The 13321-nt window shown below is 50.7% G+C and overlaps 1 protein-coding gene across 1 annotated transcript; it reads right to left on the bottom strand.

The window, feature by feature from the left end:
• Positions 1–660: 660 nt before the first annotated feature.
• Positions 661–12101, bottom strand: LOC127332280 (uncharacterized). The gene is made up of 2 exons (XM_051358546.2): positions 11854–12101; positions 661–1498 (listed from the first exon to the last, which is right to left on the bottom strand). Exons 1-2 carry the CDS (start codon positions 12099–12101, stop codon positions 904–906), a joined length of 843 nt encoding a protein of 280 aa, XP_051214506.1. The 3' UTR covers positions 661–903.
• Positions 12102–13321: the final 1220 nt, after the last annotated feature.

Here is a 13321-nt window from a genome sequence, read left to right as displayed (position 1 = left end):
TCTACCACCACCACATCAGGCTCAGGTCTACCACCATCAAAAGGAAATGACAGAGTAAACAAAATGGCCTCTGACAATACTTAGTGATTTCAACAGTCAAAATTTCAAAATGTAAGGTAGTTCCAGGGAACAAAGGCACTTAACAGCAAATGAGATGATTAACAGTATATATAAATAGTATACACCAATAATATCCTTTCCAGATTATCTCTAATTATCTCTTACCTATGTGACCAGGGCTTCCAAAATAGGGGAGTAGCAATTTTTTTTTCTTTACAGAGAATGGAAACTTCCATTTATAGTTGTTCAAGACAATAAGAAATAACACTATTTGATTCTTCAACAAATCAGGGTTCATTTAGCAGCCATTCTTACACTTCTATAACATGGTTTTACAACAATTTCAAATACTATTGTTCGGATCAGAGGCATATAGCAATTGTACATATCAAAACACGCTGCAATTTTAGTGAACACTAGCAAAATGCAGTACACTTTCAGTTAACAGCACGAAAATGCACACAGTTTCAGCTAACTGTCCAAACGCCTCGCTCGCTCCACCTCGCTCCGATCGATTTTAATTGGCGCAGGGTTAGTTCACCACATGCACGTAGCTAGGAGTGGTGTGGTGTTAATTAAAAGAGCAATATGTGGGGCTTGTTATGTATCTGAAATTCTTCAAGGAAATAATGAACCATGTATAACGAATAGTTTTACTCCAGCTGCTTCCATCACTACTCTAGTTCCCCAACTTCAACAGCCTTTTCCCCATTAATACGCAGAACCATTTCGGTTCCATACAGAAGTAGGATATTCTGTATTGTATTAATTAATAATAAACAAACAATTCCCTCTACATCATTTGTAGATGTTCTGCAGAAAAATTGGGTGGCTTGCGTTTACTCATGAGGAATGTGGTGCATCTGAATTTAGATTAGCAATTCTTGTTCCAATCACTATGTGCAGTTCGCGGCATGGTTGCACGCCCTCAAGCACTTGGGCCATTCCAACTTGTAAGCATACTAGCACAGATAAGCAATAGGATAGATGGACGGATCCCGTGATAGTTACCTTGAATGATCCGCCGATGCTGGAGGTCCTGGTCCACTCTAGGCCGAGCTGCTTGGTGGAGGCCTGGTAGGTGCCCCTGACGGCGTCCCCGCCGTCGAACCTCCTGGCGACGGCGAACACCCAGGCGTTCTTGGCGGTGTCGAAGGTGGGCTCGAGGGTGGTGAGCCGGCCGGCGCCGTGCGCGTAGGAGTACTTGACCCGGCACCCGCCCGAGCCGAGCGCGTGGGAGACGCTGACCTTGTTGGCCGGGTCGAACGCGATGGAGAGGTCGAGCGCCGTGCGGCTCGGCGGCGGGGCGGGCTTGGGTGGGGGCGGCGGGGCGGCGGAGGGGGAGGTGGCCGGGGATCGACGGCGGCGGCGGTTTAGGTCAAGGAGCGAAGGAGCGGCAGGAGCAGGTTGGGGATCGACGGCGGCACTTGGGGATCGACTGCGCGCGTGGGGAACGACGGCCAAACGCCTAAGTCCTGGAACGCGTACCCCCGGCGTTTTGCGAAACCGCCGGCGGTAAAGTTTGAGCCACTAACAGGTGGGCCCAAGTGCATTTACCACCGGCGAAATCGACCAATTCGCCGGGGATAACAGGTGACACCGTATTAATTCCGTAAACCCTGTTAGTTATACAAAACCGATTCGCTAGCGCAGTGGTTCCAGTCGCTTCTGCACAGCTGAAGCACCCAGGGTTCGAATCCCTGTGGGTGCAAAAAAGGCACCCTTTTTTTCTTTTCTTAACACCTTTTTTTATTGTTTCTAGTTATTTAGATAAATTGTAAAGTTCTTTGGCAACTTTTTTTTTCTTTTATTAAGACCTTTTTTTATTGTTTCTAGTTATTTAGATAAATTGTAAAGTCCTTTGGCAACATCCGTTAAAATAAAGCAATGAAGGATAAATTGCGAGACATAAATTGATGATTTTAATTCTTGAATGACTTCAAAGTCCTTTCGAGGATATCCGATAAAAAACCAAGACATAAATTTAGGATACACTTGAGAAGGACAAATGGTTGTTCGAGAGATAATTATTATAAATACACAAATGACTTCAAAGTCCCTTCCGCTTGGTCCTTGTGACCCCACCGGTATCGTCGCGACTCCTTGTGTACGGAGGAACACTTGACCTAGGTAGTGTCGTCCTTCTTCTTCTTAGTGTGTAGGTTCTATCGTCTTCATCGGGTTCTTCCATCATTGGGTCTCCGACGAGGCCGTCGAAGTCTTGCTCGTCGGCAACTCCATCCATTCCGACGAGGGCCCTTTTTCCTCTCCTTAGGACAACACGGCTGGGCCTTGACGGGTCAGTTATGAAGAAGCATTGCTCGACGTGCTTAGCCAATACCCAAGGCTCATTTTGCGCGGTGGGGTTCTTGGTCTTGGATTTGGGGGGCAGTCGCATGGTGGTGACATACGCATCTTATTTTGTGACGTCCGTAGCCCATCTGACACGAAACATCGGTAGCTTCTCCCCGACGTAGTCGAGCTCCCAGATTTCCTCGATCCTTCCGTAGTACCTTTTCTTCTCTTCACCCGTGTACGATTCCATCGTCACACCCGAGTTCTGATAGTCGCTTCTGTTGTCTCTCTCCTCTGTAGAGAATGTGTAACCATTGATGTCGTATTTCTGATAAGTCATGAGGTTGGGGGCGGGCCCACAAGACAAGGCCAATATCATTTTGTCTACGCCGCTTGCCATTGGTGGGGGATTGGCATCAATATGGTCTTTGAACCAGCTCGCGAAAGAGGAGTTGTGCTCTCTAAATACCTCTTCTTCCGTCATCGGCTTGTCAGCCCTGCTCTTGATCATGTTTATGTGCTGATCCACCCAAGGCTCTACCTCGTTCATGTGCTGTAGTGCTACTAAGTGGGCCCTGTTAAAGTCTGTTCTCCTATCATCTTGATCCGCGTCGAGTTCCCTCCTGCCAGCGTTGTGGCCTACTCCCTCGAATCTGCCGAGGTGCTTGTTGGCGGGCAATCCAACCGGATGTGGGTCGTCCTCGTTTAAATAATTCTTGCAGAAAGAGATGCACTCCTCAGTGAGAAAGCCCTGGACGATGCTTCCATCCGGATGTGCCCTGTTACGAACGTATCCTTTGATGAAGCCGTTCATTCTTTCTAACGCCATCATGTTGTGAAGGAACGCGGGCCCAAGATCCTCGATATCGTCCACTATATGCACCAGCAGATGGACCATGATGTCAAAGAATGCGGGCGGGAAGTACATCTCCATCTCGCATAGGATGGTGACGATCTCTTCCTGCAGCCTCCCGAGTTTCTTGACGGTTATCGACTTTCGAGTGATGACGTCGAAGACGTTACACAGTCGATCGGCGTCGCACGAACGTGCGGTTCCATTATCCCTCGGATAGCAACCGGAAATATCTGCGTCATCATGACATGACAGTCATGAGACTTCATCCCGCTGAAGATTTTTTTCGTCGGGTCCAGCCATCTGCGTATCAGCCCCGCGTAGCCTAGGGGAAATTTGACTTCTAGTAGGCACTTGAAGAATTGTTCGAGCTCATCGGGATTTAGAGTGAAGCGGGGAGGGGCGAGGAGTTTCGCGCCGCTTGGCCACCCTTTTGCGTTTGCGACCATCTATTTCCTCCTCCTCGGTTTCTGGTCAACCTGGGCGAAATGAAGCTCTTTTCGATATCAAGGGCCATCAGGTCGTGTCTTGCTTTCGACCCGTCTTTGGTCCTCTCCGGCATGTTGAGCACGGTGCCAAGCAAGCTCTCGCACACGTTCTTCGTGATATGCATGACATCAAGGCTATGAGGCGTACCGAGGATCTTCCAAAGACGGCAAGTCCCAAAACACGAACCTCCTTTTCCATACCCCCAAGAGCGGCCGGGGTTCCTTTTTCTTTCTCTTGTCTCCTTTCTTCCGCATCTTTATCTTACCCGCCGGACTTGATCTTTCCAGCTTTTCAACAGAGTATCTATCTCTTCGCCGCTTCTCCTAGGTGGAGGTCCCTCGACCTCATCCTTCCCATTGAACAGTCTCCACGCGTCCTCCACGGGTCATTCTTGGGAAGCCACATGCGAGGCCTCATGGAGACGGTATTTGAAGACCCGGGATCCTTACCCAGCTGTAAAACGGCGTATTTTCCATGCACCTCACACATGCCTTGTGTCCGTGGCACACACGGCACGCGATATATCCGTATCCAAGATAGTCCCGCACCGTCGTCAACGGTGCGGCTTTCATACGGAAAGTTTCTTGTCCGTAGGCGTCCCAAGTTTCTATCCCTTCCTCCCTGAGTGACTAGCTCCTCCTTCAATAGCTCCGGATACGAGTTGATATCGCTCCCCGGCTGCGTCGGCCGTTGGATTAGCTTAGGCATGTGGATGTACTTCTTCTTCGTGCATAGCCATGGAGGGAGGTTGTACATCCATACAAACACGGGCAGTCTTTGTGCTTGCTGCTTTGGTTCCCAAACGGATTGAGTCCGTCGGTGCTCGCACCCAACTTTGATGTTCCTTGGTTCTTTCCCGAATTCTTCGTAATACTCAGCGTCTCATGTGTTCCACTGGCTTGCGTCCGAAGGGTGTGTTAGCACTGGGTTTTCAACCCGTTCCACATCACGCATCACCGCCTCCTTTCTTTCCGCGTGCCAGCGCATGAGCTTTGCTTCCTTGGGGTCCACGAAGTACCGCTGCAGACGGGGCGTGAGCGGGAAGTACCACACAACTTTTCGAGGAGATTTTCTTGTCCCTCTCTTGTATCGAGATTCGCCACACTGTGGGCATGTATCGAGATTGGCATGCTCGTTCCGATATATTACGCAGTCACTGATGCATGCGTGGTATTTCTGGTGCGGTAAATCGAGAGGGCACACGATTTTCTTGGCCTCCTGTAGGCTACCGGCACACGTGTTATCTTTAGGAAAGTGGATCTTCAAGTATCCGAAGAGTTCGTCCACGCTTGTGTCCGTCCATTTGTGCTTTGCCTTCATCTCCATAATATCGAGAGCGTATCTCAGACGGCTCTCCTCCGTCCCACGAGCTGCATCGTACAACGGAGTTCTCGAGTCTACCTCGAGTTGATCCAGCTTAGCCTTCCGTCTAACAGCGATTTTGGGGTCGGTCGATGTGTTGCTGAGAAGAAGTTCTTGAACATGACGGTCCTGCACGGCCGCGGTTAGCGGGGTATTTCTACTCATGTCCTCGTCGGCCGCATGTTCTTCTCGGCCTTCTTGATCACCATCAACGTGTGCGCCATCCTCTTCAACCTCCTCTCCATTGTCGTGTGGGGCATCCTCTCCATCACCTTCGTTATCATCATCTCCACCATCATCACCTCCATCATCACCATCGATATCATCATCTCCATCATCACTCATCCACTGAGTATGCCCCTCCATGAAACTATACCTGAGCAGGTGTTGATTCACTATGCCTGAGAAGGGGTCAAACAACGATCCTAGCTTGCATCTTCGACAAGGACACATTATATCCTTTCGCTTTTTTCGATACATGTCGGCCGTCGCGCGTTCCACGTATCTATCCACGACGCTTTCCCTCATCGCGATGACCATCGCCGCCTACAAGACAAGATAATTGATTACACCGCCGTCTCGGTTTTCACGGAAAAAATTCGGCATGACCTTTGCTAAATATTGTCATGCTGGAGTTCCAAAATTCGCCGGAACGGAAGTTAATCAACATTCCGGCAAAACATTGGCAACTCAATGTTCCTGCACGCGTAAACCAAATGCAAAACAATGCATTTACATATATGGACCACCTTTTGCCACCACTAGTACTAGATATAACCGCGAATTTTCGCCAACACATGAACATTCCACTCATTAGTTATGTACCTATTAGTTGACGCGACGTCCAAAAGCACCGGAGAGACGCCACACGTCGACTTTAATGCTTGAGAGATCTAGAGATCTAAGAAATGGAGAGATCTAACTAGATCTAGTGGAAAAGGTGGTGGGAGGAGATAGATCTAGATCTAGATTATGCAAATCATGCTAGAGGGGCTAGGTAGTGCATGATTTGCTCAAATACATCATATTTTATTGGTTGAAATAGCTAAAATGGGTGGGGGAATGAGCTAACTAGTGCTTGGGTTGATTTGCCATCACATATGAGTGTGTGTGGGTGGTGGTAGGTGGCTGGTCGTCCTAAATGGACATGCCCAGGTTACCGCCGGCGCCTATAACATAAAATGCCAGCGGTAGGGCACGTTACCGCCGGCATCTGCTGGCCGAAAACGCCGGCGGTAAGCTAAGGCCAGGTGGCCCACCCTGGCTCGGCAATACCGCCGGCATCTACTGCGCGCGTTCGCCGGTGGTAGAGCCCACTATCCCTGGCGCTTCGGCCCGAATACGCCGGCGGTAAGGCTAGGCCCAATTGGGACCCCGGGGCCCATTGCACCCCCGGCGCCTCGATTTTATTTTCGCCGGCGGTAAAGGAGCTACCCCCAGCGCTGTCCTACCTGTTCGCCGGCGGTACTGTTAGCCCCCCCTGGAAGGTATTACCGCCGGCATCTTCAACTCGTATTTGCCGGCGGTAAGGAGTGCGGCTATAAGCCTTTCCCTAGTAGTGAATTGATACTTGGGAAGAGATGAAGAAAGAGATGCATGCTCGCTTTGTTCCAACGCACTACATGACCGACCACTTCAACAAGCTACAACAATTGAAGCAACGAACCAAGACCGTTGAGGAGTTCTTCAAGGAGATGGAGCTCACTATGATGCGAGCCAACATCCAAGAGTCCGAGGAACAAACCATTGCTCGTTTCTTCAATGGCCTCAACTACCCCATCAAGAGAATTGTGGAGTTCCAACCATACTCCAACTTGGTTGAGTTGGTCCACCAAGAATCCAAGGCCGAGCGCCAAGTGATTGAGGACATCAAGTACTCCAAGCCCAAGACGTACTTCGCCTCCAAGCTCGCGACCTCAACTCCTCCTACTACAAGTGTCAAGCCCGACGCGTCCTCTACATCATCCAAGAAACCGACTATCCAAAGTCGCATGAAGCAAACGGTGTCCTCCACCGCCTCCTCTAAGGCATCTACGGGATCCTCTAATGTCACTTGCTTCAAGTGTGGCACCCAAGGCCACAAATCGTTTGAGTGCAAGAATACCAAGGTCATGATCACTATGGCGAATGGTGACATTGAGACGCTCGATGAGGATGAATATGAAGACCTTGTGCAAGCCGCCATTGCAAATGAAGAAGCTTATGAGGAAGATAGTGGAGAAGACCCTCTCTTATGCGAGCATGACCCAAGTCCCTCACTTGTGGTCACAAGGGTGCTAACAACACAACCTCAAGCTATGGAAGACCAACGGTGCAACATCTTCCAAACCCGTGCCGGAATTGGTGGCAAATCGATCAAGGTCATCATCGATGGTGGAAGTTGCCATAACCTCGCTAGCACCGAGTTGTGTGAGAAGCTCAACCTCACTCTCCGCAAGCATCCTCACCCTTACCATATCCAATGGTTGAGTGACAAGGGCAACGTCAAGATACAACATACCGTCACCGTCACCTTCAAGATTGGACCTTATGAGGACACCATCGAGTGTGACGTGGTACCCATGACGGTGTGCCACATGTTACTTGGCCGCCCTTGGCAATATGACAAGAAGGCTATACATGATGGACTCTCCAACACATACACCTTCAAGGTCAACGACAAGAAGTTCGAGTTGCGCCCGATGACTCCTAGCCAAATCATCGCGGATAATGCGAAGGCTTTAGCGAGGGCTCAACTCCGCACCCACCATAGTGAGATGAGAGGAGAGGGAGCGACCCACCACAAAGATAGTGAGCGCCACAAGCCATATATGAGTGAGTCAAAGAGTGTCCTACTAGCCACCAAGAGTGAGTGGAGAGAGGTCCAAGAGAACCCATCCACCATATTGCACTACGTGCTCATATGCAAGGGACCCTCGTCGGCGACTAACGACTTATCCAACATTCCTTCGTCTTTGTTGTCTCTTTTGCAGGAGTTTCAAGACGTCTTCCCCGACGAGCTCCCTCATGGACTACCACCACTTCGAGGCATAGAACACCGCATCGACCTCATACCCGGCGCTCCGCTTCCAAACCGTGCCGCCTACCGCACCAACCCCGAAGACACAAAGGAGATACAACGCCAAATACAAGATCTCCTCGCCAAAGGGTATGTCCGCGAAAGCCTTAGCCCTTGTTCGGTTCCCGTGATTCTTGTGCCTAAACCGGATGAGACGCAACAGATGTGTATGGATTGTCGCCCCATCAATGCCATTACCGTCCGTTACCGCCATCCCATTCCGCATTTAGATGACATGCTTGATGAGTTAAGTGGTGCCACGATTTTCTCTAAAGTCGATTTGCGTAGTGGCTACCACCAAATTCGCATGGCCATTGGTGATGAATGGAAAACGGCATTCAAGACCAAGCTTGGTCTCTATGAATGGCTCGTTATGCCTTTTGGTCTTTCCAATGCTCCATCTACTTTCATGCGTCTCATGAATCACATCTTGCGTCCTCTCATTGGCAAGAGTGTGGTTGTCTATTTTGATGATATTCTCATTTATAGCAAAAATCTCGAGGACCATGTGCAACATGTGAGAGAGGTCTTATGCATCTTGCGTCTTGAGAAGCTTTATGCCAACCTCCCTAAATGCACATTTGCTCAAAACAAATTGGTTTTCCTTGGCTTTGTGGTTTCCGCTAATGGGATTGAAGTTGATTCTTCCAAGGTGGAGGCCATCCACAATTGGCCCACTCCTACCAATGTTGGTCAAGTCCGAAGTTTTCATGGACTTGCCGGTTTTTACCGTCGCTTTGTGAAAGATTTTAGCACCATTGCTTGCCCTTTGAATGAGCTTACCAAGAAGAACGTTCCGTTTGTTTGGGGCAAGGCCCAACAAAATACTTTTGATGAGTTGAAGAAACGCCTTACCGAATCTCCCCTTCTTGTTCTTCCAAATTTTGCAAAAACTTTTGAGATTGAGTGTGATGCAAGTGGACTCGGTATTGGTGGCGTTCTTATGCAAGAGGGCAAACCCGTGGCATATTATAGTGAGAAGTTGGATGGCGCACGCCTCAACTATCCTATATATGACAAGGAGCTCTACGCTTTGGTTCGTGTTCTTGAAGTTTGGCAACACTATCTTTGGCCAAAAGAGTTTATCATTCATTCCGACCATGAGTCCTTGAAATATTTGAAAAGCCAACACAACTTGAAAAAACGACATGCAAAATGGGTCGAGTTCATTGAGTCCTTCCCATATGTAATCAAATACAAGAAGGGCAAGGACAATGTTGTGGCGGATGCTCTTTCCCGCAAAAACACCCTTTTGCTTACTCGTTTGGATTTTCATGTTTTGGGACTTGAAGAAATCAAAGAACTCTATCCTTCCGATTCTTTCTTTGCTCCCATATTTGAGAAGTGCTCCGTTGAACGAGGAGTGGATGATTTCTATTTGCATGATGGCTACTTGTTTAAAGCTAACAAGATTTGCATTCCCGAGTCTTCCCTTCGAAAATTACTTTTACAAGAGTCACATGGGGGTGGTCTTATGGGTCACTTTGGACATGACAAGACACTCGCGATGCTATCCACTCATTACTATTGGCCAAAGATGAAGCGAGATGTGGAGCGCCTATGCAACCGTTGCACTACATGCCTTCAAGCTAAGTCCACCTCCAACCCTTATGGTCTTTACACCCCATTGCCTATTCCATATGCACCATGGACCGATATTAGCATGGATTTCGTTCTAGGATTGCCTCGCACTAAGCATGGTCATGATTCCATATTTGTGGTAGTGGATAGATTCTCTAAGATGGCTCATTTCATACCTTGCCATAAGAGCGACGATGCTTCACACATTGCTTCATTGTTTTTCAGGGAAATTGTTCGCCTACAAGGAATACCGGCAAGCATTGTGTCGGATCGGGACGTCAAGTTCATGAGCTATCTATGGAAGTCGCTCATGGCAAAGTTTGGAGTGAAGCTCTTGTTCTCATCATCCTCGCACCCGCAAACGGACGGCCAAACGGAAGTGGTCAATCGAAGCCCCTCCACCCTCCTACGCATCCTAGTGAAGAAGAACTTGAAGTCATGGGAGGAGTGCCTTCCTCACGCGGAGTTCGCCTACAACCGCGCCAAGCACAAGACAACATCAAGGAGCCCCTTCATGGTCGTCTACGGCTTCGAACCTTACACGGCACTCGACATACTTCCACTCCCCCTTCATGAGCGGACCAACATGGACTTCGACAAGCGCACCGCCGCCATGAAGAAACTACATGAAGAAACAAGAGCGACCATACAAGAACATGTGCTTCGTCAAGCAAACCGCATCAACACCAAGAAAAAGGAAAGAATATTTCAAGAAGGAGACCTCGTTTGGATCCACCTCCGGAAGGAAAGGTTCCCTCATGAGCGCAACTCCAAGCTCAAGCCAAGAGGAGATGGCCCCTTCAAGGTCCTCAAGCGCATCAACAACAACGCTTACGTCATCGACATCCCGACATCCAAGTACTTGGTGAGCAACACGTTCAACGTCTCGGACTTGTCACCCTATCATGGAGATGAAGAGGTGCAAGAGTCGAGGTCGACTCTTTCCCAAGGGGGGGGAGATGATGTAGCCCCGCTCACCGACGACGCTACACCAAGACCAACAAGTCCCCCAAGTGGACCAATGACGCGAGCTCGAGTTAAAGCTCTACATGATGAGGTGAACTCGCTCCTCACCACCCTTGATCTTGGTACCCCTTTGGACGGAATGCTACCTCATGCCAATGTGCTATGTGTCATTAGGTACAAGGCGCATCAAGACCCCGGAGAGGAGGACACGCCAAGGTCAAGGGAAGGAGAGAAGCAGCGGGACATGGAGATGATCACGAAGCTGAACTCGACGTCGCTCGAAGCGCTCAAAGGAAGAGAAGGGAGCTGGCCGGCCCAGGACCCGGTCAGACCGGCCCCACAACCGGGCCATCCGGTCCCAGGCCCGGTCAACCGGGCGCCCAACCGGATTCCCTGCATCGTACCGGAAGGAAACCGGAAAACCTCGCAAGTTCCCGGTTGGCGCCCGGTCGACCGGACCTAGGACCGGACCACCCGGTCATAGGCCCGGTCTGACCGGATTCCAAACCGGATTTGACGGGAATGCTCCACCAAACTGCCTAAGTTATCCATTCACGTACCTTTTCGCCCTTGCTGGCCATGTATGCCTATATAAGTAGCCTGGACCCCTCCTTTACCCCTTAGACTTATTTTGAACTCAAACCTACCTTTGAGCTTAGTCTCCCTAGGGTTACCATCCCTCTGTAATCAAGGCATCCTGGTTGTTGATTTGGATATTGTTGAGTGAGATTCTAATTCAAGCTACTCTCTCTCCCTCATCAATCTCTTCTTCTCCAACCCCAATCTCTCTCCGGGAATTCTGCCGCGTGCCTCTTCCAGGAGATTCTATTGGCGTGGTCCATCGAGCCACGGGGGTAAGTATCGGGTGTATCAGGTTGGTGTGCGTGCGTGAGTACCGGCGTTCTTCGTGTTCCTCGCGTTCTCCCACCTCTTCCCTTGGTCTTCGGGGTCAAATTGCTAGATCGGGCCACTCCCGGGATCTTAGATCTCATCACTTCTGATCCTTCGGAGGTTGCGTTGTTAGCAACCTCCGGGTCGTGCGATGCACGATCAATCCCATTGTCCCGCAGATCAAGCGCCCAGCCAGAGGTGGCTTTGTCTTTTTTTCCCTCATGAATCACACGTGTATGGACCCCACACTCGCTACTCCTTACCTTTTCCCCTTCGTTATCTTCTTCCAGCCACGAACCGCCGCTCCGCCTCCGTCCCCAGTGATGGCAGCCTCGACAGATCGCGTCGCCGCCCCTTCCCCCCGCCGCTGGCCTCGAATGGAGCGCGCCGCCGCCAGCCTCGAATGGAGCGCGTCGCCGCCTCCTTCCCCGCGATCCGAAGACCATTGCCGCGACGGCAGCCGCCTCCATCCCGCGCGCCGCCGCCTCTGTCCCACACGACGACACTGTGACCGGGGACCCGCTCTACCTCCAGCCCGACGGCCATCGCCCGACCTCTACCGCACCACCCTGTGCCGGGTGGGGCCATCGCTGACCTCCATCGCGCCTCCCTGTGCCGGGTGGGGTTGTCGCCCACCTCCACGGCGCACACTACTGACCATCGGGGCCACCACCGACCCGACAAGGTCGTGTAGCACCACTGCGGCTCCGCCTCCGGCACGAGCCCGTCAACCTCCGACCACGCTGCTCACCGGCCTTTCCCGTCCGTGCCTCCTCTTTATCCCGCGCATGCGCAGACGGACTATGCTGCAAATCCTATCAAGCGGAGCTATAATGGCTACTAGACGGAGCTACAAAGGTTGTGGGGTGAGGCACGGCCCGCACAACGCGTCCCCGAACCGTAGGTGCGGTTGTTGCGAACGGTCAACGAAGGTGCTACAAACAGTCGGCCGATGAGCTACAAATTGCCGGCGGCAATGCTACAAACTGTTAGTGGTGGTGCTACAATCTGCCAACGCTGCCGTCTCCCCTCTGCTTCGTCCTACGCCGGCAACAATCTGGCCCACTCATCCGATTCAGCCTGAGTGCTTTGTGTGCTACCAACGGTGGGAAAGGGTTGCAAATGGTTCATGCTGGTGCTACCAACGGCGGCCGCTGGTGCTGCAAAGGGTGGCTGAATATGCTACCAACGCCGGCCACGTGTGCTACCACGCTGACGTGCGGTGCTACAAATGGTCGTTGTGTGTGCTACCAACGGCGATCGGTGGTGCTACAAATGGCTATTGTCGGTGCTGCAAGGAGCAAGTGGTGGTGCTGTCATTGGCGGGGAACATTGCTACAAGGAGGTCTCCGACCAAGTACCATGCTTTGACAAAGTACGATGCTGCAAATGGTCACCGACAGTGCTACACCAGTCTGTGGTGGTGCTGCAAGAAGGATGTGATGGTGCTGCCAGACGGTGTACGAATGCTACCGGCGGTGCACTGACGAGGAGTAGTTCACGATGCTACAATTGTATATTTTTTATGCTACAAATAATATGTGGTTCTGCTACTTTAGTATAATTCTTGTGCTACAATGTCTCCGGCGAGGTCTCCTGCGAGTCTCCGGTGAGGTGTCCAGCAAGGTCTCCGGTGAGTCCCTGGTGAGGTCTCCGGCAAGGTGTCCGACGAGGTCTGTGTTCGACGTATTTTTTCTATTTTTTTTATTTTATAGACGAACCTTTTTTGCTTCAACGAAGCAAAAGCGAGACTTTTTTTTGCTGCG

This window comes from Lolium perenne, chromosome 1 (assembly GCF_019359855.2).
Source record: "Lolium perenne isolate Kyuss_39 chromosome 1, Kyuss_2.0, whole genome shotgun sequence".
In the NCBI taxonomy this organism is placed as follows: domain Eukaryota; kingdom Viridiplantae; phylum Streptophyta; class Magnoliopsida; order Poales; family Poaceae; genus Lolium; species Lolium perenne.
The sequence above is the reverse complement of the archived record's forward strand: the minus strand, read 5'-3'. Positions and strand labels throughout refer to the sequence as shown.